Below are 27,140 nucleotides of genomic sequence, written 5' to 3' on the forward strand. Positions count from 1 at the left end.
CTTTTATATTGAAATTTTGGAATCTTTTTTTCTCAAATGTGATAGGAAAAAATTTTTTTGGAAAAGGGGGTCCCTTTTTTTCTTTGTATAAAATATCTTATTTGTTTTTTTAAATCCCTTTTTTTTTCCCAAAATGGATTTTACTTTTTGCAAAAGTAAAAAATGATTTTTATGATAACATCTGCCCTTCTCGAACAACCACAATTTTCCTAGTGAAGTCTAATTTCGTTAATAATGAAATGTGATCTATTTGATTACTGTTCTGCCATTTGGGAATATCCATGTTTCTTTTTGGTGTATTCTCTTATTGTTGAAAAAAGTTGTTCCGAATGACAAGTTTGTTTAATTCCATTTATCTGCTAGTCCTTTCTCCATTTTCATTGATGGTAACACATCCATAATTTTCATAGATTTTTCCTCTTCCTCACTTTGAGAAAAATTTGGGCAAATCTCAATAATCAAAAGTATGTCATGTACTGGACCTTTTGCAATGGCTGTTTGGAGCTGTTGATAGAAATTATCTTTTGAATCTTCCTCTGCGTCGTTTGCTAGGAGCATAACAGACAATGATGGATGTTTTTACATGTCTGCCATTAAATCTTGCTGTTATTAGTCTTTCATTTATTGGTAGCCATTCAATAAGACTTTTCTTTGCATAGGGTGTCATGATGATTGCTACAACTTCTCTATGGTTGTTATCTTCTCTTCCTGAATATACTATAGTGTTTTGGGAATTGGTTGTTATCATCCCATTTCCAGTCCATCTACTCTCACTTACGCCTAGTATTTGGATGTTGTATTTATGCATTTCTCTCTCTATCTGCGCAGTTTTACCTGCTTCGTACATTGTACGCACATTCCATGCCCCAATGTAACAAGATTGCTTTGGACTTAATAATGATGGCCTAGTCGTGCTTTGAGCAGTCATTTGTCCAATTCTATTTGGGGGACCATCATCACTATCCTGATAGTGGGTTTGTGTATGGTTTTCAGTTTCCGTACCTAAAGTTGTTTTTACAGGGTGGAGCAGTTAACACCACGCCTAACCTCCACACTGTTGGGCCGGGTTTTCTTTCAGGGTTGTCCTTCCCTTAGATGGCTGTAGTTCCCACTACGATGAGGTCCATCTCCCCAGATTTTCTGTTTGGATTATCTTCCATAGCCTTTGACTTTCCCAAGTCACCCACAAGGCAGTGGGCTATTTGACCCATAGTTGGGGTAAGGATGATGAGTGCTAGGGCATATCCACACGCCGGTGGGCCTACACACTGCATCTCTGGGGCCCTTTCTGCTCCGAGATCTCCTTCAATTTAGCCTGAGACACTAGGCCTCAGTTACCGTGCATTTCCACTAGGAGGCATTGAAGGAGTCTTGGTAGTGTAGAGGCTATGTACTGGCAGGAAAAGATTTACGCACTCGACTCTCCCTTTCACCTACAAGTAGGTTAGCCAGCGACAACAAAGATCTAGAGACGTTAGATCCATGCCGTACTAGACGCATATCACTACCCTGTGGTGTTACCACCACCAATGCACGTTACATATGGTAGGTCAAGTAAATTGTTTTCTTTAAAAAAAATGTTACATCTCATATTCATAGTATAACAACCTATAGTGTGTAGAACATAACTTCTTTGTGTAAAGTCAAAACTTGTTAATGTTATATTTACAAAAAGACTGTGTAGCAATTATCAATATTTTCTTATATTGAATTTCAGCATAATATGTCTTTGACAAATGCGTTATACTGATTTGTTATTGTGCAAATAAAGCTAACAAAATCTTTAATAGTCTTTGACTGTGTATTGTGTAATTCAAAAAAAAACAATAGCCTTACATTGTTGTTTGATGAAAGAGGTATTTAGTTAGCATTGCAAAGCTCTACAGTCAATCTTATTTTCAACGCATATTATAAATAAACTGTGAACAAACACTTTTATTGCAATAACTTTCAGTCAGCATCATTTGTTTTCAACGCAAATTATCAAGCTCAAGTTATGAACAAACATTTTTATTTCAAAGCACTAAGTCAGTATTATTTTCAAAGCAAAGCATTAAGTTAAAGTTATGAACAAACATTTTTATTTCAATGCACTAAGTCAGTATTATTTTCAAAGCAAACCATTAAGTTCAGGTTATGAACAAACATTTTATTTCAAAGCACTAAGTCAGTTTTATTTTCAAAGCAAAGCATTAAGTTCAGGTTATGAACAAAAACTTTTATTGCAAAGCTCTTTAGTAAGTATTATTTTCAAAACAAATTATGAAGTTCAAGTTATGAACAAAGACTTTAATTGCAAAACAACTTCAGTCAGAATTATTTTCAAAGCAAATTAATAAGTTCAAATGATAAGCAGATATTTTTTATTTAAATGTAGAATCTTACCTTCTAATTCAAATAACTAAAATATTTATTCATTAAAAAGACATTTATTGTACAAGTGTGTTTACAGAAGAATAACATATTTGTTAGAAAGGTGTGTAAACAACAAAATGAAATAATACGAACAGTAAACAGCGTATATGTTCTATAAACAGCCTATTAATACCGAGTTCCTGAAATAAAATAAAATACATGAAGACATTACGGCAGTCGTTATTTTAGTAGAAAACTTTCATATGTTGCAAACTGAATACTGTTTAAACGGTGCTGGGTTCTTAAGGGATATTGACTTTCCATTATGTGTCCTCAACAGGCTCAATTAAACCGAGGATACAATTTCATTTCTTGTAACTTTTCATAGTTCTTGAGGTGGCTCTCCTTCTTGACATTATGGTATCTGGTATTCATCATTTTAGGACAAACAAAACAAGTATAAATGCTACAAATCAAATATAAAAACCTTAAATTGGCAATCCTAAGACAGATTATGTTGCAAAGTTCTTTTCGGAAGCCTAATGGTAAATGCATTCATTGATCAACTTGTGAAGGAAATCCGTCGGTAAATATCATCTAAGCCATGTGTTCACAAAGAAAAGATCAGGATCAAGATCCTTTGGTCATAGTTTGTTTTGTTTTGTAAACTTACATTGATCATATTATGTTACATTATTTAGCTAAGAACCAGATGAATTTTGTGATAAAGTTAAAGAATTACAATATAGATTTCATGTTGCAAAAATAACTGGATCAAAATAAGGATCGATTAAAAACAAAATTTGAATACTTTTTTTTTATAAATCCGTATATTTTGTAATGTAATTGCGGACGTTTACTAAAATTTTAAGTCATTATACCATTTTAAAAAGAAACAAATATAAAAAAGATTAACTTGGCCAGGCGACGGTCACAGAACATAGCCCCAACAGAACCGCCACTTTGGCAGGGCATATAAAAAGCACCCGACCAAAAAAAAAAAAAGAAAGAAAGTGAAGAAAGGAAAAGAAAAAAAAGCTATGAGGGCAAAAGTGCAGGATAAATGAGTGGAGAAACACGCCAATAACTGTAACAATACAATAACAGAAATAATAAAAAGGTCTAAAGGGGCTTAAACGGGACAGTGGTTGGGTGTAGGGAAAAGAAGGTTAAGGAAAAAAATTGGAAATGAGTGGAATGAAATTTAAGGCCTTATCCATATGACAATTATAAGCACATCACAAAAGAGACAAAACATGTTACAATACCCACTGTATTCTGTTCTTATTTAAGTTGATAGTTGATATTAAATCTATGAAAATCACCAAAAAAAGAGATATTTTAAAATATATATTTTGATACTGACATTTGTCACGATTCTTTTATCTTCGTGAACGGGGATCAATGTACTTAATTCCGAATCCGTATGGCAACCTAGACAATCTTGTTAAAAATATATATATGAAGACGATTGCCTACCACAACTTACACAACTGACCAGTTATGAACGGAAAATCAGGCCAGTACAATAAAAGGTATATACTTGAGAAACACAAGTTAAAAATTCCTGACGCTAGTTTTATGAAATTCTGAACCAAGAAACAAATTTACAAAAGAAAGCAAATCTGCATTAGCTACATTCGTATTAAACCGCATACGACGGCGTCATAAGTCGATCAATTTAAAGTTAGGTTTTTGGCTTTGTCACACTGCACTTTAAGTTCAAAACCTGCCGTCAAGAACCTTGGATTGTAACGAAAAGAAGCTTAGTAACAATCATACGCAGCTTTGGTGGTTCCAATCTGGTGCCCGCTCTGACAAGAAGATGCAGCGAGGGGCACCTTTAAACTTGGTAGTTAAACTATTTTAATTAGCATAATATAATCAATATAAGTTTCATAAACAAATCACGATCCTGATATATTTTTGTACACACAGGTCTTGAATGATTTTCAACGACGGATTTCCTTTACACATGGACCATTACAGTGTTGGTGCGACTTAAAAACCCAATTATTTAATCAAACAAATAGATAAGACTTACGTTTACATGGTGCTAAATGACAATCAAACATTTGTATCGAGCTACCAGGACAGTCTTCTTCATGGCCTGTGTTACATCTTCTTATTCCAGGACGTGTGCCACTTCCGCACGTGACTGAACATGCACCATAAAACCAACTTGACCACGTCGGCGACACTTACCAATATAGAGAAATATTCATTATATATCCTTTAGGAACGAGTATCTTTTTGACTATGGAATTAAATTTTCATAGTTGTTTCTTATACAATGTGTTCATCTCCAGACTTAAAAAGGGTCAAACCCCTGTATGGCACTTTGTCCTTAATAACAACCAAATCCGTTGAATCATACAAATTACTTGATTGAGAAGTCTTTCTAGTATAATGTATGTCAAAGCATTGTACAAAAAATAAGCATTGTCAAATAAAAGTTCATCGTTTTGAAAATTAAAAGACATTTTATATAATATGGTCATTAATTTAAAGAATAATATTATAAAATTTACAATCTAAGAATTCAAGTTTAATGAAAACATGTGTATGCTCATTGTCATTGAATCAATTTCGACAAAGCTATAATAGCTATTCAACTTTAGTATTAACTAACTGATTAATACCAGATTCGAGTTGACGCTTTATGTTACGTAACATTAGAGTGGCACAGCTTTGCCACATTAATATATTTTACACAAATATAACTTTCTTACGTTCACAGTTATCTCCGAAGTATTGTCCCGGACACTCACAGCGGAAGTACGGGCCTGAGCTTATTGGAATACATCTTCCACCATTCTGACATGGTTTTGTGTCACATATAGGTACTGAAATAGCTTTGCTTGTTAAAAATTATGTTCAGTGTTCATGAAAAAGAATAATCAAATATTAATATTTTCAATAAAAGTTAAATATTTATAAAGTCGATAAACTTTAAAGTTTAGTATAGTCAATAAATGTTAAGGTTTAATATAGTCAGTAGGCCTAATTATTAAATATTAATATTGTCAATAGAAGTTAAAAATTAATAAAGTCAATAAATGTTAAAGTTTAATATAGTCAATTCATGTTAAAGTTTATATAGTCAATAAATGTTAAAGTTTAACATAGTCTGTAGGCCTTAACATTAAATATTAATATTGTCAATAGGAGTTACATATTAATAAAGTCAATTAACGTTAAATATTGATATAGTCAACGGTAATTAAACATGCATGTATTTCTTAAAGTAGAGCATGGTAGCAAAGAGAATATATATGTTCAATAGAAGTCTAAACCATTTGCAAGCGGTTTATAGACACATATCTGAAAGTAGAACATGACAGCAAAGACAATATATCAACAATTGAAATCTAGACCATTAGCAAGCGGTAGATAAACATATTTCTTAAAAGAAAAACATAGCAGCAAAGACAATGTACATGTATTGGCTATTGGGGTCTAGACAATTTGCAAGCGGCCGATAAAAATATAGCTTAAACAAAACAAATAATGTCAGCAAAGACAATATATTGACTATTGAAGTTTAGACAATTTGACAAGTATGCTCGTCAAGTTCGGTTGCCCGCCCTTTGAGAAAGGGAATACGAGTTATATAGAAATTCTTGTAGGCTTAATCAAAGAACATGATAAAAATAACACAGACGTTTGTGAGTAACAGTTTAAATATGATCGCAAGAAAAATACTGTTACCAGAGGCGTTAGTCGTGTTACAGTATTTTTACGAGGGATGCTATTTGTGTTGTTACTCACAACCTATGTGTTATTTATTTTATTACACCCGTAAAAAAATTATTAGGAGACTGTTTCTATAGGTTTTTATTTTTCCGATTTTATTTTACGGTGAATTTTTCAATCACATGTTACACTTGAATGAACAGTATGAAAACACTCATTGGCCTATGGGAAATTAAATTACAAAATAGCGAGGGGTACTAATATATTAAGTTATTTGTTTGTTTGTTTTTGGTTTTACGTCATATCGACAAAGTATAGGTCATATCGCGACGTTCCAGCTTCACTGGTGGAGGAAGACCTCAGGTGCCCTTCCGTGCATTATTTCAGGCACGAACGGGCACCTGAGTAGAACCACCGACGTTCTGTAAGCTAGCTGGATAGCTTCCTTACATGAAAGAATCCAAAGTCCCTATAGGGGTTCGAACCCACAGCGGTGAGGGGCAAGTGGTTTGAAGTCAGCGACCTTAACCACTCGGCCACGGACGCCCCACAATATAATTATATTAAGTTATAACTGATACATAATGTATATAAAATGATGAAAATATCATTACATTCACAATGGCGTCCTAAAAAACCACCAGAGCAGTTACAATGATAGAATGGAAACATTTCCTGGTGAATACATGTTCCGTGTGCCCCACATTGCTTCACATGACATGCATCTATAAACACATTACAACCAAAATTAAAACATCATTAACTAACTATATACATGTAGTTTCAATCAAGTGATCAATCAAACGTGAATTGTGAAATGCTTTAACAAATGTGTAAAGGAATAAAAGTGTAAAGAATGGAATGTGCTTTACAAACGTGTAAAATACTGCAAAATGCTTATACAAACATGTGGCAATTAATTCTTAAACAGACGTGGAAAGAGTGGAACAATGTTCACAAAAAGGTGGAACAAGATCATCACAAAGGCGGGGCAATATAAGCCTGAATGTAAATTTGTTTTAGTAACCAAAATTGGTATTTCAATTAGGGAAGAGACCGAATCAAGAAACTAGAAAAATTATTTTAATCTTAATTATTTTTATGATACTATGTGACATTTAGGTAGAGGCATTTTTATCAAGGTGCATTTTCATAGATGCAAATGCAGAGCAAATGACTCCCGCGGCTGGGCCAAATCTGACTTGATGGTCATTATCAATAACACTTTGAAGAAATCTATAAATGTATTCTACATTTCAAATATCTAAGCTCTAAATTTTAGTTTCACAAATACGACTTCAACTGTTTTTCTATACAGAACTATATTATTTTTTTTTAAAATGCCACAAAACAACAATGCTACACCAAAGTTATATGTAAGGCCACGTGTTAACATGGAAAAACTAGATTTTGGGTAATTCCAAGATTCGTCATCATTTTTTATTAACTTAATGACCCCGCGGCAGGCCAATATTATACCCAGTGGCATTATTAATAGCAATTATTTAGTGGTCAACAAAATGATATCACATGCAACATATCTAAGTTCTTGGCATCGTAGTTTCTCACAATATATCTCAGATGTGTTTTTTCTATATAAGTGTATGTAAATCAAATGACACCTGGGGTTGGGTCAATATTAAACGAAGGGGCATGATTCATGTCTGCTTTGTTAAGGTCAATAAGGCACTGCTAAATATCTAAACTTTAAACCTAGTAGTTTCACAAAATGAAACTCAAATGTAGGTTCCTATATAAGTCTACATGAATCCAGTTATCCCCGGGGTGGGACAAACTCTGATCTGAGAAAGCCCAAATCAGAATTCTGCACATATTCTCATTATAAGTAGTTTTTTCTGCAAAAGTTTTTTTTTCTACGGGTTCAAAAGATAAAAAGCCGACTTGGAATTTTGAAATTCATACATTTCAAAATGATTTAGCACGACCTTAAAATTGACCTGAGGAATGTCAAAGCTATGGTTTGCACATTTGCTCATTATGGTTAACATTTCTGCCAAGAAGTTGTAATTTCTTTCCATCGGTTCAAAAGATACAGACCAGATACGAAACTGCTTACAGACGGTCGGACAGACGACCAAGTGTATAACAATATACGCCAATTCTGATTTTTGTCGGGCGTATACAAATGGAAACACGGTGATACAAATGTATAAAGAAAAGAAAAATTCTTAACAAACATGTGAAGATTTGAGGTTTGAAGATGCTCAAAAAACGTGTAAAGAATGGCCAGATGCTTAAATCAACCCATAACAAGAAGTAAAAGGTACTTTGAAATGCATTGTAAACATTCCAACAAACTTTACAAAGAATACAATCAACAATTAAACATGAAATGTCACTGTAATAAAATGAATTAGAAACATTAATTGAATATGATTTAAATAATATTTGTATCATGGCGGAATTATAAGTTTATTATGCAAGCAGATACATACCTAGTTCACAGTTGTCTCCTGTCCAACCTAATTTACAATTGCACGTGTAATTTCCAGGTGAGTTGACACAAGAGCCTCCATTCTGACATAATCCGTCATTGGAGCACTCGTCAATGTCTTAAAATAAATGAGCTGCGTCATGACAAAACCAACATAGTGGGTTTGCTACCAGCATGGATTACACAGGGAGTACAAATCAAACGAAGGTCATAAAATACGACTTAAAAAAAGGAAAGAAAAATGCAGGTTTGATTTGAATAAGCCATTTCCTAACTTTTATTTAAATATACTGCATAAAGAATGCCAGGAACATTTATTATACTGCAAACTTCCTTTGACAGAAAAATTGAGCTTCTTCATGAATTGACAGCAGCCGTGTATACACAATTATATAAACGTCACGATTATCCAATAAAAAGCCACGTTACAAACGCGCATGCCAGTAAAAGGCATGTATTCCTTCAAAATTCAATGTAATATATATGTTACCTATGTCGCAGTGCAGACCCATCCATCCACTAAAACACTTGCAGTGATAAGCGCCCATCGTATTGTTACAAGTACCTTTGTTAGAACAAGGATTTGACAGGCATTCGTTTACATCTGAATAAAAAAACAAAAAGCCAACTAAACATGGTCTTTGAAAACAATCTCATAAAAATGTGATTTAGTGATCTATGACGTAAATACGCGCGTAAGAGCAGTGTCTTTCAATGACGTTAAGTCATGCGCAGGGCGTAATAGTAATCATATCACTGTGTTGGTCTAGCTTAACCCTTCACTCCATATAGACGTGTTTTGACGGCTTTTCCACCCCCACTTTTTTGAGGCCTCAAACAGTGAAAAATTACCTTATTTAGGCCCGAAAAAACACTGTTTTTTATTAAGGAAATGTTGCTAAGATAGTGATCATTTTTTCGGCACCGCCCCTATCAAAAAGGTACATCAGGGGGTTGCCAGAAAGGGGATGTGCCAAGAACATTTTGGACTTGAAAGAGGCTTAAAATGACCCCAGGTCGATCATAAGGTTATGTGTAACCAACGCTGAAAAGCCATTGACTCTATCTCAATCCATTGAGAAGTTGCCGCACTTGGAAATCAAATTTGATTGAAAAAATCAAAGCGAAAAGAGTGATTTTTGGGCAATTTTAAGATGTTCCTTCGTTGCCATGGTAACAGGAAATTTACGATTGAGCATGTCGTTACAAAGGCAACAGTCTAGTCAACATGTGTGCCAAGTTTGATTAGTATTGAAGCATTTTTCATAGTTTCATAGCAGTTTGAACTTGTAACAGTAGGCTTTTCAATAAAACGGCCATTTTCTTAACAATATGCTCACGAGGGAAAGGGTTAAGCAACAGTTTAAAATCAACAGAATATATTTAAGATAATGTTAATTTTTTTACAAAAAAAATAACTTTGTTAAATGTGTGAACGAAAATGACAACATTGTGTTTATAAATAAAAATAAAGTTTTGCATATTTCTTTTGGATGTTTTTTTACCGAATTCACAATTATTCCCAGTCCATCCTACTTTACAGTTGCACGTGTAATTGCCCGGTGTATTGACACACGTGGCGCCATTTTGACACAAACTACCATTTGTACACTCATTGATGTCTGAAATTAAACAATAGCAGGGAAGTAACGAATGGTTCCAGAAAAAAAATATCCCAAAAAATCGCTAATTATTTTATGTTGAGAAGATAATTGCATAATCTTGGTTAGACCGAAATACCGTATTCGTTCTGTGTATTCATACTATTGAGTTCGAGGTCCTTTCCGAAGACTTACGGAAATGACCGAAAAGTTGCGATTGTATATTTGGAGTAAATAATTATTGAAACATTATCTAATAGGCATGCATTAGTATCAAGGTTAAACAAATAATAATCATATGAACCGCGCTGCGTTTGCAACCAGCATAAATCCAGACCAGCCTGCGCATCCTCGCAGTCTGATAAGGATTCATAATGTTCGCTTACAAACCCTATTACAAGTAGAACATCATGGATCCTGATATCAGTCTGCGCGTATGCTGGATCCATGCGGATAGCAAAAGCACCATGTTAGTTTTGATTTTGTCATGGCGCGGTTCATATAGCAATGCATAGGAACTTTAAAAATCAAGACTTTAAAAATGCTCAAAAAATATAATGCATTATACATAGTTTCGGGATATTATTTCTAAATCAATAAATTATACCTAATTATAACTTGACGTTGATGAGTTTTCATATTAAAAATACAAGCTTTTATCATTTAATCAAATGACGTTTGTGCTGATAGGGTGTGCTATTGAATTCAGTCAGACATTGATTTTCTTCTTAACGAAAAGGTGGTTAGTGTCATTTGACCCCTGTTGCATTGTCTGAAATAAGACTTGCTTTATAATGGTAAGCCAGGCCTCGAAGTTATAAAGAAATATTTGAGTTATGTCTCGAATCTCAGGATTTTCATCGGTCAAAATATATTCTGTGTTGATTTCCGACCAATCAAATACCTGAGATCTGAGATTGTGCTCATTAGATAAATTTATAACCTCAGATCGAGATGTTTAATGCAACAGTAATATATCAGGCCCAAACGTGTAAGACTTATGAAAAACTATTCCTATGTCAATAAAGGAGCTTGAAATATGTAAAAGTATGAAACGTTACCAGTGGAGCAAAGTTTTCCGGTCCATCCGATAGCGCAGTCACATGTGAAGCCACCAGGGGTGTTTATACAAGCTGCTCCGTTTTGACAAAGCTTAGCAGATGGAAGGGTTTTACACTCATCAATGTCTTCAAATAAACAACAATAACAATAAACAATAACAATAAATAACAACAATTAATAACAACAATAACAAAAATAAACAAAATGAAATAAAAAAAAAACAGAAATAGACAACAACAATAACAAGAATGAACAACAATAAGTAACAACATTAAAAAGAATAAGCAACAATAAATAACGACAATTACAAGAATAAACAACAATATATAACATAAATAACAATACAAAACAACAATGAATACTTCATTAAACAAATTGTCAATATTAAAAGCTAAGATTGGAAATGACACTGTTTAGAATGTAACAGACTTTCCCTTTATTGTAGTAGTATTGGTTAATAATATATGGCGGCTGATAAACGCCATGTCGTATTTTCGCTTCTTCGCCTCAAAATGCGAAAATGAGAAAACACGAAGGAGCGACAAAGTTGGACTTCGTCGTTTCTGCGTGTTTTCGCTTTATCGCATTTCGAGACAACAAAGCGAAAATACGACAGAAGGAGGGCGAAAATACGGCACATACATTCTGTCGTATATTCGCATTCCATCTGTCGTATTTTCGCTTATTCGCGTTCAAAATACAAAAATGCGAAAACACAAAGAGACGACATAGTATCACTTTGTCGTCTCTTCGCATTTTCGCCTTTTCGCATAGTTACATTTTCGCATTGTTACATTTTTGGTTTTTCGCATTGTTACATTTTCGCATTGTTGCATTTTCGCTTTTTCGCATTGTTACATTTTCGCTTTTTCGCATTGTTACATTTTCGCATTGTTGCATTTTCGCTTTTTCGCATTGTTACATTTTTGCATTGTTATATTTTTGCATTTTCGCGTTCCGGTTGTGCATGCGCATGGAGACATCAATTCATTATTTAATAGTCCTATATAAGATATGTTGCATTCACGTATATGTATAATTTAAAAGTATCACCCCTCTCCTTACACATGTAAAATAATTAAATAATATAATGGTAAGGCTTTCAAATTGTTTTGAATCAATTAATGCAACATTTATTATAATAAATACAGTAATTTGTTCCTACCATCTTTAGATTATCAGTTTATTTTGCCGACGGGTGTGACATGAGATTTACGATAAAGGCACTGCCCGCACACATCCTCAGCTCTTTAAAACAAAGATCTCTAGAGGGTCATTCTGTCTTCCCCATATTGCACGAATATCAATAAAAGGAGAACAATAAAAATTCATAGAAAAATTCAATAAACCCTAAAATTTTATTTAGATTTATATTTTTAATTTTTTTTTGTGCTTTTTTAATTTTACGGAACCTTTTAAAGCAAAAGGAAAAATTAAAAATGGGAAAAAATCCATTTTTTGCTTTTTCGTTTTATTTTAATTTAAATTCCCTTTTTTATTGCAACCGGAAAGAAAAAAATTGAATAAAATTTGGGAACCCAAAGGAAAAAGGGGGGAAAAAAATGCGAAAAAGTAACCCAAAAAAATTTTGAAGAAAATAAATAAAAATTAAATAAAAGAAAAAAAGCGAAAATGTAAAAAATGCGAAAAAGCGAAAATACACAAATTTTAAAATGCGGGAATTATACGAAAAAATTTTATGTTCGAAATTTTTGCCCTCCCTTTTGTGTTTTTTTTGTTTTTAAACCCTTTGAAAAAGCGGAAAAAATGAAAATTTTTTGTCTCTTTGGTTTTTTTCGCTTTTTTTGCATTTTCGAGGCAACAAAGCGAAAATACGACACGGCGTTAATCAGCCACCATAATATAAAAGCTGATTTAAGCTAAACTTTGAAAATAATTCAATTTCATTCATGTACAGATGTTAAGATATATCTGCTGATGGCAGTCAAATTGCAATGTGCTCTCTTTCCAAATAAAATAAATCCATACAAATATTAAAACTAAAAAAAAAGAAAAAAAAGAGGTTTTGTATATGTAATTGGCTGATAATGAGTATTTCGTGATATGTTTTATCAACGGGACATCACTAAAATATACAGGCCATAATATGCATCACTTTTTAGATAGGTTAACTCAGACTTTCTTAATGCCACAGTGTCTATGTTTTAAAAAAGCAATCACCCTTTAAGAAATACCACCTTTTTTCCTAGGGAACTCCATTTTTTCAAAAATCATACGTAGATTTACATATAGGCAAACACACATAAAATACAATAAATATGGATAACAAGAAATGCAATCTTAATCCAAATTTTAAAGTCCCTTTTATATCTCTTTCATGATAAGAATGTAACTTTTTGCAAATTGAATAAAAGCAATTGCCAAAACCAGTATTTAATTATAAAAGTAAATAACAAATGCATCTACCTGTTTCACAGTTTCTTCCGGTCCAACCTTCCGGACATACGCAGTTGTATCCTCCGGGAATATTGGTGCACGTGCCTTTATTCTTACATGGATTGTTTAGACATTCATTTACATCTAAAGTATGATTACAAAATATTTAGCTTTGATTGTTTTGTTTGTTTGTTTCATTTTACGCCTTTTCACAACAATATTTCAGTCATATAGGCGGTTAGTTTCCTAACCATCGTTCCTGGAGAGTAACACCAGAACTAGACTACCTTCCTCAGTGCTAAACTACCAAAGCATATCCCGGGGATTGAACCCACGCCAAAGAGGTAACTTGATTAGAAGTCATCGACTCTAACCCCTAGACCACGGAGGCGGTAAATTTTTTAGCAATATTCATGTAAAACACACCAGAGTAATTCCTGCTTACATGCAGATGATGTTTAGCACTTGATAAACTTTTATACATCTACACATGAAATATCTAGTTATTTGTATATGATTAACTATAGGGGCGTCCATGGCAGAATATTTAAATTCATCGACTCCAAATCCCTCACCGCTGTAGGTTCGAATCTCGTCAGGGACTTTAGACTTTTGACCATTTTTGTAAAACCTCTCCAGGTAAATAACGTAACATCCTTGGTTCTATTCAGGTACCTCTTCGTATATGAAATACGAATGAATGGTTGGGCATCTGAGGTCTTCCAACACGAAACTGGAACGTCGTCATATGACTTCATACAGCATTGGTTGAATAAAATCCAAGCTGTTGCTCAATGAACAAGATTTTTTACACTCATTGCTTAGTACTAGTGTGTTCCAGGATCGGACATTATGGTGTTTCAATAAGTTAACAGTTCCAACATAATGAAACTAAAATCAATTCATCTAATCAAAAGGTTTGATAAAGCCTACCTCTGAAACATATTGGACCTGTCCATTCGTCAGTACAAGTGCAATAGAATCCGCCGTCGAAGTTTGTACACGTACCGTTATTAAAGCATGGTGATTGCATACACTCGTCGACGTCTGTAGTGTAAGCAAACTGACATCATTATTTGTGTGCTGTTTATTCCTTATGAATGTATATTTGTAATATCTTATGTTTTATAAATAAAGTAATATTGTTGTTGTTATTGTTTTGTGTTTTTATTTTGTTTTTGATTGTTGTTTTTTGTTGTTTTTTAATAACATGACATGTATCAGGCGTTTTGAAAAAAAAGTTGAATTTACTATGTGTATCACGATACTTTGTTTTCTCGTTACTAACGTGTTTGAACTTAAAAAAAACATTTTATCTTGTTCATAGATTAAAAGAGAAAAGAAAATCAGTGACGAAAAGCTGTGCTAAATCATATTGCTAATGGTCTAAAGAAATGACCTTTATCAATTCCAGGAAAATAATAAATGTATAAATAAATAGGTAATCGATTACTCAATCAATCAATCAATCATCAATAAATCAATCAATTCATAAACTGATAGGGAGACCTGCGCTGCTTTAATAATTATCTTATCAAGCAAGATATAGTTGTAAAACATGTATGCCCCTCCCCCCTTGACATCATGCCAGATGTTGTATGCAAAGATGTTTACAGACCGTGGAAAAGTGACCTTGACCTTTGAGTCATCTGACCAAAATTCCAAGACCAATGCAACTGTGAATTTGAGAGCAAAGGACACATTGTCAAGTTATTAGTTAAAAAACCGTTTTGACAGTCAAGATCAGTGTGACCTTAACTTTTGACCCTGAGGCCAGTGAAGTTTTAGGGCCAAATGACCATGGGTCGTCGCGTTATTGGTGGGAAACTATTTTGACATTCAAGATTAATGTGATCTTGACCTATGACCCATAACCCTTAACTCAATCGGGGTCATCTATTGACAAAGACCAATGTACCTGTGAGAGTTGAAGACCAGGGGCCAATCGGTTGTCAAGTTAGTGATCGGACAAGTTTAAGTTTCCTAGGTCCAGGCATTCTAAAGTTATTGATCGGAAACTGTTTGTTTTACGGACCGACCGACGGATCGACATGTGCAAGGCAATTTACTCTTTCTTCTTCCAATGATGCAGGATTATCATAATATATGTATAATATATAATAATAATTGCAATCATTGTATTAGATGAAACGGCATCATTCGATTCATTCTACGGAAGTCCAAGTACCTGTAAAATAGTGACCATTTTATCCCAGTGCTTATTTCAAATCCAACGAGGGTCAGCAATAGCATTGTAACTAAAGAGTCTTTTTATCAAATCATGGGCCATAGACTGAAGACCTATCATGCCTATCGGAGTCACAACCATATGGCCTCATTTGTCCCACCGTGCTGGTTAGTTCCAAAAAGATGTTTTCGAAAGCGGTTTAAATAAAATTTACATTAAAAAATGATCACTTAAAACCCGGAAAAGGGGTATCCCTTCCAAAGCAGCAAAAACAACGAAATTACTCATAACTTAGTCATAGTAATACCTGTGTCACATTTCGCTCCTGTCCATGACGGTATGCACTTACAGTTAAAACCATTTACTGTGTTCTTGCATGTACCATGATTTAAACAAGGATTCGGCAAGCACGCATCAACAGCTGAAAGAAAAGACACAAAGAGCCGCTGTAATGGAAAACACTTCTACTTATTTTTAGAAAAGGTAAAATGTGTGTTGTTATTACGCTGTATTATTATACCTCACGTAAACCTTTCACAATATACAATATTATTTGTAGCAATGTAGTCATGTAACGACACATGACGTTATTTCGACCCATCATTCCGGAAATGAATATCACAGAACAATTGTTGTTTTTTTTTGTTGTTGTTGTTTTTTGTTTTGTTTTTTTTTTGTTTTTTTTTTTTGTTTTTTTTTGTTTTTTTGTTGGTTTCATTTATATATTCCCCAGGGGCGAGTAATCTTTATATACTTAAGAAAACGTAATGTTCTAGTTCTCTCCCCTGATAGAACTGTATTGCATAGCGGTGAAAAATAACAATAAAATGTTGGTTTAGTAAAAAAAAAACAAAAAAAAACAAAAAAACATGTCTCTCAGGGTAATAGTGCAAATTAGCAACCTTTGAACTGAGCAAACTTCAGTTCTTGGGTTGCTGATACATGTATTCATTTTTAGTTCATTGCCCTGAAAGACAAGTGTTATTTTTGTAATAATGAATTTAGAGCATGTTTAGTGCTTATCACCGAGACGAGTGCAGCACTGAATGTTAAATAATTTGACATAATGGAAATGTACACAAATGTAACCAATTATTACATTTTACTTTAACAGCACGCTAAAACAAAAATCTAAAAATAAAACCTTCAGAAAATAAAAAATGTCGGTTCTACATGGGCCTTCAACATTTAATACATGTATAAAATTGATGATGTAAAAATAGCTCGATTTACCTGCACATCCATTCGGTCTGACAAAACGGAGCTAATTTTTGCATTTTGACATTGAAACCCCCTTAACTTTTGGATGGACTGTTCCAAATTTAAAACTTGGCAAATTCATTATAAATTAGGTCAAGATACCTGTATCACAGTGTCTTCCTGTCCATCCTGACTGACATGCGCAGTTATAACTTCCGTCCATATTTATACAATTACCATTATTCTTGCACGGATTGTTTAAACACTCATCTACATCTAAATCAAATATAGAATTAGTAGATTTAGAAATATTTAGATATTACGTCGGTACAAGGAATTTAATAAATCTTCGGTCAAATATTTCTTATTTGTGAATTACGATTGTTATTGCAAAACAATTAAGACAATTCTAATGTTTCTGGACAGTAAATATGTTCAGGATACTGTTAACTCATTACTTTTCTCGTGGAACTAATTGTCGTGTTTTTCGTGGAAAGGTCACTCCAACGAAATTTCATTTCGTCTGCTTACTTTGCATCACATTATTTACATTATACCTTCTGAATTTCTGAGAGCGAAATGAACCCATACCTACACGTCTATGTGTTTTATGCAAATTGAATCATACAAAAGTACACTGACCAATGAAGACAGAACCCAGGAAAGGGTTTATAACCTCGCGGTCAGATTGAAAGCAGAGCAAATATATCAGACAACGTCAGCCGGTGTATGGTTACCTGCAATCTGACTAAAGTTAAGATCTACTTATTTCTTTTATTTAGATCTGAGGACGACCATATATGTTTCGCATTCTTAATAATTAGGATTTCCCGAGAAAGCTATTTTTAGTCGTGCAATTCACCTAGTATTTACATAGACATTATCAAAACAAAATATTAAAAAAATGTCCGTGGAAGTTAACAAATTGTTGATTTATTTGAAAAAAAAAATGTTTAAAGTAATATCTAACAAATTAACTTGAAAAAAATAGAGATGATTTTTTAATGCGCAGGATTAATTTTCCAGTTTACTTGTCGGCTATACGGACAACGCTATGTTGGTTCAAGAAATCGTGAAAATCACCTACTCAGTATTGGTTTTCCCAGGGTTAAAATTAGAAACCACATCGCTTTCAAAATTATGAAATTAAGCTCGTCGACGATTGGCTGTGTATTACGGTCAGATCTAACAGCGGAGCGTTATTTAGAGGCGATTGTAATCAGATTAGGGTTACCTGTATCACAGTCTTGTTGTCCGGTCCACCCTGCTTGACATGCACAGGTATATCCTCCGTCCTTATTTGAACATGTGCCATTATTCTTACATGGATTGTGCAAACATTCGTCCACATCTGTATCATATCGAGTCACATAAATAGAGAATCTATTCGATTCATAGTTTATAAGTGTAATATATTTAAACTATTATGAGGTAAAGAAAATACCATGCTAATGTCTGGCATGACAGTATATATCTGGCAAGGCTGAGAAAAAAGCAAGGCGAAACTACACCCGTGCTCTTCCTCCCCCAGTTAAGATGAATGGAACCTTGTGATATGATCTTTAAAGTGTTGGTGGGTAGAACTTAACCCTACCCTGTAGGGTGGGACTTAACCCACCCCTGGTGGGTGGGACGTAACCCAACAACTGCCATCTCCCCCATTGTTACCCTCTCCCACCCTCCAAAATACTAATACCAATAAAAGAACCACTACGATCAGTAGAAAAACAGCAACTTCTGTAGCAGTACGTTTACACCATCAATTATAAACAGAATTATTGCAAGCAACACAAACAGACCCCCCCCCCCACAAAGAGAGAAACAACAACAATCAATAGAAACAGCAGCGAATTATGTAGCAGTACATTCACACCATCAAATATAAATGAAATTAATGCAAGCAAGCCAAACGAATCATAAAATTGTTGGTACACCCCTACTAAACAGTCTTTATTAAAACACGTGCCATAATTCCTACACGGATGGCTTAAACATTCATTTACATCTGAATAAAATATTAAAAATTTCAGTCAAACATACTGCATTCAAGTGGTATCCTTGCTAAAATCCAAGCGGTATTTGTAATTCGGTAATGAATGCTTTTTGATTAATAATTGCTTTTTTTCCATTTGGCAATACCAAATGACTGCTTTCTCTATTTCGCAAATCAAAAATTCGGTAACGCATAATTTTGGATTAGTGATCGATTTTTCTATTTGGCAATTTCAAAATTCGCTAACGGATGCTCTTTGATTAATGATTGCTTTTTTCAAAATTCGGTAACGGATGCTCTTTGATTAATGATTGTTTTTTTTCTATTTGTCAATACCAAAATTCGGTTATGGGTGCCCTTTGATTAATGATTGTTTTTTTTTCTATTTTGCAATACCAAAATTCGGTATTAACGGGTGCTCTTTTATAAATGATTGTTTTTTTTCTATTTTACAATACCGCAGATGAGCAAATAGCACATCGCTTAAAAGCCGTAACAATGTTTTTTAAATTATATACTGAGATTTATTTATGCCAGATTTCAAAGAGAAAATGAATAGAGTTATATCTTCTAAGTTATGGCGCTTTATTTTGTCATGCATGCCCTTATTTATGTTTTAATATAAATTCCTATCTTTAAAACAAATTGTCACTGTCAAATCTTCCATGCATGTGGAATACAGATATCAGGAAATATTTGTACAAAACAGTATTATAACAAATCTCACCCAAACCTCAAACATAATAGAAAAATATTGAACAGATGATTTTTCGGAAGAATGTATTATAGTACTAATTATTATGCTATGTGTAAGCTATGGAAAATACTGGTGTTCAAAAAGCTTATCAATATATTTGGACATACCTTTATCGCAGTCTTTTCCAGACCACCCCAAATGACACATGCAGTGGTATCCACCATCTGTGTTAGAACACGTACCAACGTTTTTACACGGGTTATGTATGCATTCGTTTATATCTAAAGAATATATAATAAAGTTTCAAACCTATATTGTTCAACAACCTAAGAACTAAGAATTCATATTAATTCGCAGACGGAAATTGCAAAAATCGTTTATTTTGTTTTCTTTGGTTTAACGTCGACCAAACGCAATTTAGGTCATATGGCGCCGAAACAGGAAAGATGATTTTGACTAACCTCGGGTGTTTCAAACTTAAAGAAACACCAGGGGTTAAATCCATCTCACCTGCAGGAGCTAAGATATACACAGACTCCATTAATTCGAACACATGTGGTCTCGTCTTACGATCAAGCACAGACAAACGGTGGTTGTCATTCTGATGCTTCAATCCTTTAAGGTAATCTGTTCGCAACAACGGGGGGTGGGGGAAATAATCGCGTATTTTCGTACTTACAATGTAATAATAATATAAAACGACATTAATGAAAATCATTAAATTATCCAACAGTACTCGAAGTTTAAGTCAAAAGCAAATTACTGAAAGGGGGTAGTGACAAGAGGTGTGGGAACATTTCCCTAATCCAATGGCTTTGGATATGCTATTTTTAATTACGCTAAAGTTTTGAATCACAATTCAATGTTTCTGACTTAAAAATATACGAATATGATATAAGAGTAAATGACTGTATCATAGTACCTATATCACAGTGTTTTCCGGACCACCCTGCTTGACACCTGCAGGTGTATCCTCCATTCATGTTAAAACACGAGCCATTGTTCTTACACGGGTCATGTAAACATTCGTTTACGTCTGAATAATATAATAATATAATAAAGTTGTACAAAGATGTACTTCAGGTAGTCCATGAGGAAAATTGATCTTGATTTAACCATATTGTCAAAAGTTCACCTTTTATTTATGTAACCGTACAAACTTTGAAGTTTGTACTATTACATAAATATTGGTACTTACTTTGAAAATCGACTTAAAATGAAATCTGAGTTGCTTTAACTCATTTTGAAGCAAAAGAGGAAAAAAATTATCAAACATAAATATACATTTTTGATATTTAAGAAAAGAAATAAAAATTGGTCAGCACAATACATAAGTGCATATGCAATTACTCTTATCATCATTTAAATTGGTAAAATATTACACACAGAGCACAAATAATAATAAAAGAAAAACTGCAATCCATTGGGCAACAGCAACTTCTGTAGCACTACCTTTACATCATCAAATGCAAACATAATTAATGCAAGCAGCACCATCAGACCCCCCCCCCCCCCGAAAAAATAAAAAAAGCACGACCCCTCCCCAGACAAGTTCTGTGGCCAATCAAATAAAAATGAAATTAATGCAGGCAAGCCCAATGATTGATAACATGGTAGATACACCTCTACTACGTGGCTCTTTCATATTTTGGTGATCATGTTAAATGAGAGCCCTAGGCAATGCCGTTGTACAGCCATCTACAAAAACACAACTGAATCAGGTAAACACAGTTTCTAAAAATATCGGTTTTTAAATAATATGTTTGTTTTGTCAAAAATCGAATAATGCTATACCCGTTTCACAGTTTCTTCCGGTCCACCCTACTTTACATGTGCAGTTATATCCTCCGTCTTTATTAAAACACGTGCCATTATTTCTACACGGATGGCTTAAACATTCATCTACATCTGAATATGACATTTAAATTTTAGTCAAACATACTGCATTCAAGCGGTATCCTAGCTAAAAACCTAAGCGTTATAGGTAAATCGATAACGGATGCTCTTTAATTAACGATTGCTTTTTCTATTTGGCAATACTTAAAGTAGGTAACGGTACTCTTTGATTAATGACCGCTTTTTTTCTATTCGGCAATACCAAAATTCGGTTAGAGATACTCTCTGACTAATAATTGCTTCTTCTGTTTGGCAATACCAAAATTTGGTAACATATGTTCTTTGATTAATGATCACATTTTTTCTATTTGGCAATACAAAAATCCGGTAACGAATGCTCTTTGACTAATGATTGCATTTTCTTTTTAGCAATTTTTAAAGGCGGTAACGGGTGTTCTTTGATTATTGATCGCTTTTCTTTTTGGCAATATCCGGTAACATATTCTCTTTGATAAATGACTGCTTTTTCTTTTTTGCAATACTTAAAGTCGGTAACAGGTGCTCTTTAATTACTGGTATCCTTTTTTATTTGTCAAAGACACAATTCCGTAACGGATGCTCTTTTATTAATCATTGTTTTTTATTTTTGGCAATACTTTAAGTTTGTATCGTGTGCTCTTTGATTAATGATTTCTTTTTCCTATTTTGCAATACCAAAATTTGTTCACGGATGCACTTTAATTAATAATTGCTTTTTCTATTTGACAATACATAAATTTGGTAACGGATTTTTTTATTAATTATTGCTTTTTTCTATTTGGCAATACCAAAATTCGGTTACATGTACACTTTGATTAATGATTTCTTTCTCTACTTTCTCTATTCGGCAATACCAAATTTCGATAACGGATGCTCTTTGATTAATGATTGCTATTTTCTTTTTGGCAATACCAAAATTCGGTCATGGGTGCTCTTTTAATAATGGTTGCCTTTTTCTAGTTGGCAATACCAAAAGAGAGAAATAGTACACTCAAAGACACTTGGGGTTTGGAGCTCAAAACGCCTTTAAAATCCAAATAAAATGCATATTTGTCAATCCCAGCACATTTACTGATCATATATATCAAAAAATCTTAATATAAGCCGTTTTGAAAAAAATTCATATTTCAACATCTATAATAATACACAAGATAAAAATGTTTGCCGGAAAAAATCCGCACCCTACCGTCATAATCACCATGTATTTTATTCCATTTCCAATATGTTCACATAATCCTTTGGTCCATCGACACAGAAGATATAATTCTTCACGATGATGGTCAATTTTTAACTTCAACGGTAATATAAACAACGCAACAGCCGAAATAAACATCAATATTATCGCCGTTTTCCTTCAATGACATTATCTTTCGATAAATTCAAACGTGCCAGTCGGCTATGTCTGAAGCCATCCGATTTTGGTGGCCAGCTTTGCCATGTGCAAAATGCGCAGCGCGTTTAAGTGTGGAACCACATAATCGGATGCTTCGGTCATAGCCGACTGGCACGTTTGAATGACCGAAGCCATCCGATTATGTGGTTCCCACACTTAAACGCGCTGCGCATTTTGCACATTTTTATATATATATATGATCAGTACATGTGCTGGGATTGACAAATATGCATTTTATTTGGATTTAAAAGGCGTTTTGAGCTCCAAACCCCAAGTGTCTGTGAGTACACTTACCTGAAGGCTGTGACAATGTTTATATTATATACTGAGATTTATGTATGCCAGATTTTAAAGAGAAAATGAAGAGTTTCATTTTCTGAGTTATGGTGCATTATTTTGTCACGCATGCCCCTTTATTTATGTTAAAATATAATTTTTACCTTTAAACATATAGTCCCTGTCCCATTTTTAATATATGTGTAAAACAGATATTACGAAGTATTGTACAAAACAATATCATATCAAAATCTCACCCAAGCCTCTAACATAATAGAAAAAGATTGATGATTTTTTTGAAGAATATATTAGAGTACTAATCATTATGCCATTTAAAGCTAATAGCAAAATACTGGTGTTCTATGAGCTTATTTAAATATCTGGACATACCTTTATCGCAGTTTGTTCCAGTCCATCCTGACTGACATGCGCAGTGATATCCCCCGTCTGTGTTAGAACATGTGCCGAGGTTCTTACACGGGTTATGTATACATTCGTTGATATCTAAAGAATAAATAATAAAGCTGCAATTCAACAACATGGGAACTTGGAATTGATATTAATTTGGAGACGAAAATCGCAAAAGCTCGTTTATTTTTAATCTTTTTTGGTTTTACGGCAACAAACGCAATTTAGTTCATATTTGATGATTTTGGCTAACCTCGGGTGTTACAAACTTAAAGAAACACCAGGGTTTAAACCACCTCACTTGCTGAAATTAAGAGATGCATAGACTCAAGTTGTTAGAAAACATTTAAAGAAAAGCCTAAAAGGCAACAAGGGGACAAGCGGAGGGGGGGGGGGTACTCGCATATTACTTGTATGTAATAATAATAATAATAAAAAACTGGCATTGATGAAAATAATTTAAATTCTCAAACAGAAGCTGGAGCATTAGGTAAAGCAAAAGACCGATAAGGCATATTGATTTGGAGTGTGTTAACACGTGCTCTAACCAATGGCTTTGATCCCCTTTTATGAAATTGAAAAGGCTTTTTTTTTAATTGCGCTAAGGTTTGAATCAATATTCAATGTGTCTGTCCTAATAATATAAAAACAGAATGACAGAGTAAATGACTGCATCATAATACCTATATCACAGTGTTTTCTGGACCACCCTGCATGGCACCGGCAGGTGTATCCTCCATTCATGTTAAAACACGTGCCATTATTCTTGCACGGATTATGCAAACATTCGTTAATATCTGAATAATAAAATACAGTTGTGCAAAGACGTAGTACAGGAAGCCCATGCAGAAAATTGATCTTAATTTAACTGATGATAGCAGCTCTACTTTTTTCTATGTAGAAATGCAAAACTTACACTGAAAGTCAACTTTAAAAATGAAACTTCACTTACTTAAATTCATTATAAAGCAAAATGGGACAAGTTTATCAAACAAAAAAATGACATTAATACTCAAGAACTAACTGCAGTATAAATTGGTCAACGCCATTCGTAAGCGGATATGCAATTACTTCTTAACATTATGGAGAATGTCATACTTTAATGCCTTAGTAATGAATTCATATGATATTTAAATGCCCATTATGCCACAGAAATGCTATAATCTTATTTCTTAAAAACTTATTTGCCATATAAATAAATTATGTTTTTGTTTCTTTTATGACTATAATTAATAAGTGATTTGTATGGAAGTCAAAATACTACTTTGTTTACTATTTTGCTACCTTTATGATACATAACTGCACGTTCAGCGTTACTTAACATCAAACGTGCTCTGATTCCGTTATTTAAACATTATTAATCACATATTTTATATTTCGTAAGAATTAACAAATATGGATTCTGTGCCTAGTTTCTAACAGCCTTCATCACAATGTCTTGATGGACTTAAAGATGAATGTTGCTATGGCAAAAGATGTTTTATACCTGTATCACAATTTTTGCCGCCCCATCCTGCTAGGCAGATGCAGTTATAGCCATCGTACATGTTAATACATGTGCCACTATTCATGCACGGATTGTTTAAACATTCATCTACATCTTGAATTAACAGAAAAATGAAATTGTAGACACGCATTCTGAATAAGTATTCAGGGTCAAGATTTATCTAAATTTGTAAAAGACAGGCTTCGGCCAAAGATCATATATTTGTTATTTGATAAAACCAACTGGTGTTAATTGATAAAATATATGAAAATTGATGTTTCATATTTATTGACATGTATATTGAAAGTAGTTTATTGCTATTTAGAAAAATGATGACACGTTTAAAATATGATTATAAACTCATAGTGTCGCTCGATTTTTACAATTAAGAAATTTAGGAAATTTTGGTACATTTTTTTTGTGTCTGTACCTACCACATTTAATGTTGATGATTATACATATAATCATTAATCAATAACAAAATGATACTAGAACGTAAGCCGTGGCAATAAAAGAAAATAACAGATTTGTTCATGGTATGGCAGAAAGTGCCTACAACACCGACGTTATTTTGTACATTTTTTCAGCATTTTATTTAGATATACTCGAAATATTGTGGCGTATTTATTACGCTCTAAATGTCCTGAAGATCTCTATCATGAAAATTTAGACATTAATTCATTGATATTACTTCATAATATCCTTTCAGTCATTCCATATACTTGTCTTATGTCCGGAGTACTGAACATAAGTTTAAACACACGTCGTACGTCGTTACGTTAAATAGACATAACATTTTGCTTATCGTCATTATAAACAAGAAACTTCCAGGGCCCACGATAATGTTATAAAAAACGTTTGGCCCAACCATTTTTGTATATTGTGTAATTTTGTTGATGTAAATGATTTGATGCAATAAAATATTATCAGTTCCGATTTCAAAATGTGTATTAATATTTATTTACAAAGATCCCAAATATATACATTTAAGAAGTATTCAGGGTCAAAATTTATCTAGATTTGTTATGGACAAATTTCGACCAAAGGTCACAGAAAAACCAACTGACAAAGACAAAGTGAAATTGATAATCAATCTGAAAATGCAATCTCGTGGTCAATTCCTACGATTCAAAACTCCAAACCGTTGTTAAAAATCCGGCGGATTGAATACTTTCTTAATTGAATACATGTAAGTAATAGAAAGAGCATCGAAAGAAGAGGCTAACTGATTTGTACGAGGGGGCGTAGCCTTCGAGTATTAATCAGATTGCCGAGTGTTTTGATGCTCTTTCTCTGTTGTATCATTGTCAAGCATAAAAACACGTTCCCTGTTGTCACAATATGAAACCCCGGAGAAAAGTAACCAATGAACGAGCATCTTAATATGACATTTCTGTCGCTTTCCCCTGTCGCTTTCCCTTTCTCTGCTGTCACAATAAGTAAACCCCAGCAAAATTGAGCCACTCAATGGGCTGCTCTTGAGTGCGGGTAACTTATACCTGCACTCCAGTTAACGCACTGTATATGTATACGATTTAACTCTGACACATTTTCAACAGAAAGGTCCTCAAACTATGATACAAGAAAAAGAAAGAGCAACGAAACACGATGCTACCTGGTTTGTACGAGGGGGCATAGCCCACGAGTATTAATCATATTGCAGAGTGTTTTGATGTTCTTTCTCTTTCGTATCATTGTCAAGCATAAAAACACATTCCCTGTTGTCATAATATAAAACCCCAGAAAAAAGTAACCAATGAGCAATAAGTAAACCCTAGCAAACAATGAGCCAATCATTGGGCATGCTCTGGAGTGCGGGTAACTAATACGCACTGTGCATGTATAATTATGTATGTATACGATTTAACTCTTGACACATTTTCAACAGAAAGGTCTCCTGACCATGATAAAAACTTATTAAATGATTAAAGGGAAGACCCGTTACTAATGTTGAGAGAACTTGTGGGTCAGTATGTCATTGTATTGTAACTGTCTTTACATGTATGTATATGTTTCCTTTTTTGGCAATAAAATATATTTAAATCAAATGAGGATAAA

General features: G+C 33.6%; 1 protein-coding gene across 1 annotated transcript in view; it reads right to left on the reverse strand.

Annotated features, from left to right (window-relative positions):
* Positions 1 to 2,423: 2,423 nt before the first annotated feature.
* Positions 2,424 to 27,140, reverse strand: part of LOC132727229 (neurogenic locus notch homolog protein 2-like) — a 38,047-nt gene continuing 13,330 nt past the window's right edge. Inside the window, exons 16-34 of the mRNA XM_060712647.1 lie at positions 25,083 to 25,196; positions 24,280 to 24,393; positions 23,579 to 23,692; positions 21,439 to 21,552; positions 20,567 to 20,680; positions 19,812 to 19,925; positions 18,189 to 18,305; positions 17,117 to 17,230; positions 16,062 to 16,175; positions 14,500 to 14,613; positions 13,597 to 13,710; positions 11,169 to 11,294; positions 10,012 to 10,128; positions 8,997 to 9,110; positions 8,508 to 8,624; positions 6,666 to 6,776; positions 5,088 to 5,201; positions 4,400 to 4,555; positions 2,424 to 2,555 (exon numbers count right to left, since the gene is read on the reverse strand). Coding sequence (XP_060568630.1) covers positions 2,542 to 2,555; positions 4,400 to 4,555; positions 5,088 to 5,201; positions 6,666 to 6,776; positions 8,508 to 8,624; positions 8,997 to 9,110; positions 10,012 to 10,128; positions 11,169 to 11,294; positions 13,597 to 13,710; positions 14,500 to 14,613; positions 16,062 to 16,175; positions 17,117 to 17,230; positions 18,189 to 18,305; positions 19,812 to 19,925; positions 20,567 to 20,680; positions 21,439 to 21,552; positions 23,579 to 23,692; positions 24,280 to 24,393; positions 25,083 to 25,196 — 2,126 coding nt within the window. The 3' untranslated portion in view covers positions 2,424 to 2,541. The remainder of the gene's footprint in view (positions 2,556 to 4,399; positions 4,556 to 5,087; positions 5,202 to 6,665; positions 6,777 to 8,507; positions 8,625 to 8,996; positions 9,111 to 10,011; positions 10,129 to 11,168; positions 11,295 to 13,596; positions 13,711 to 14,499; positions 14,614 to 16,061; positions 16,176 to 17,116; positions 17,231 to 18,188; positions 18,306 to 19,811; positions 19,926 to 20,566; positions 20,681 to 21,438; positions 21,553 to 23,578; positions 23,693 to 24,279; positions 24,394 to 25,082; positions 25,197 to 27,140) is intronic.

The sequence above is a fragment of the Ruditapes philippinarum genome, unplaced genomic scaffold (assembly GCF_026571515.1).
Source record: "Ruditapes philippinarum isolate M1 unplaced genomic scaffold, ASM2657151v2 ctg2131_1_1_1_1, whole genome shotgun sequence".
NCBI classification, from domain to species: Eukaryota; Metazoa; Mollusca; class Bivalvia; order Venerida; family Veneridae; genus Ruditapes; species Ruditapes philippinarum.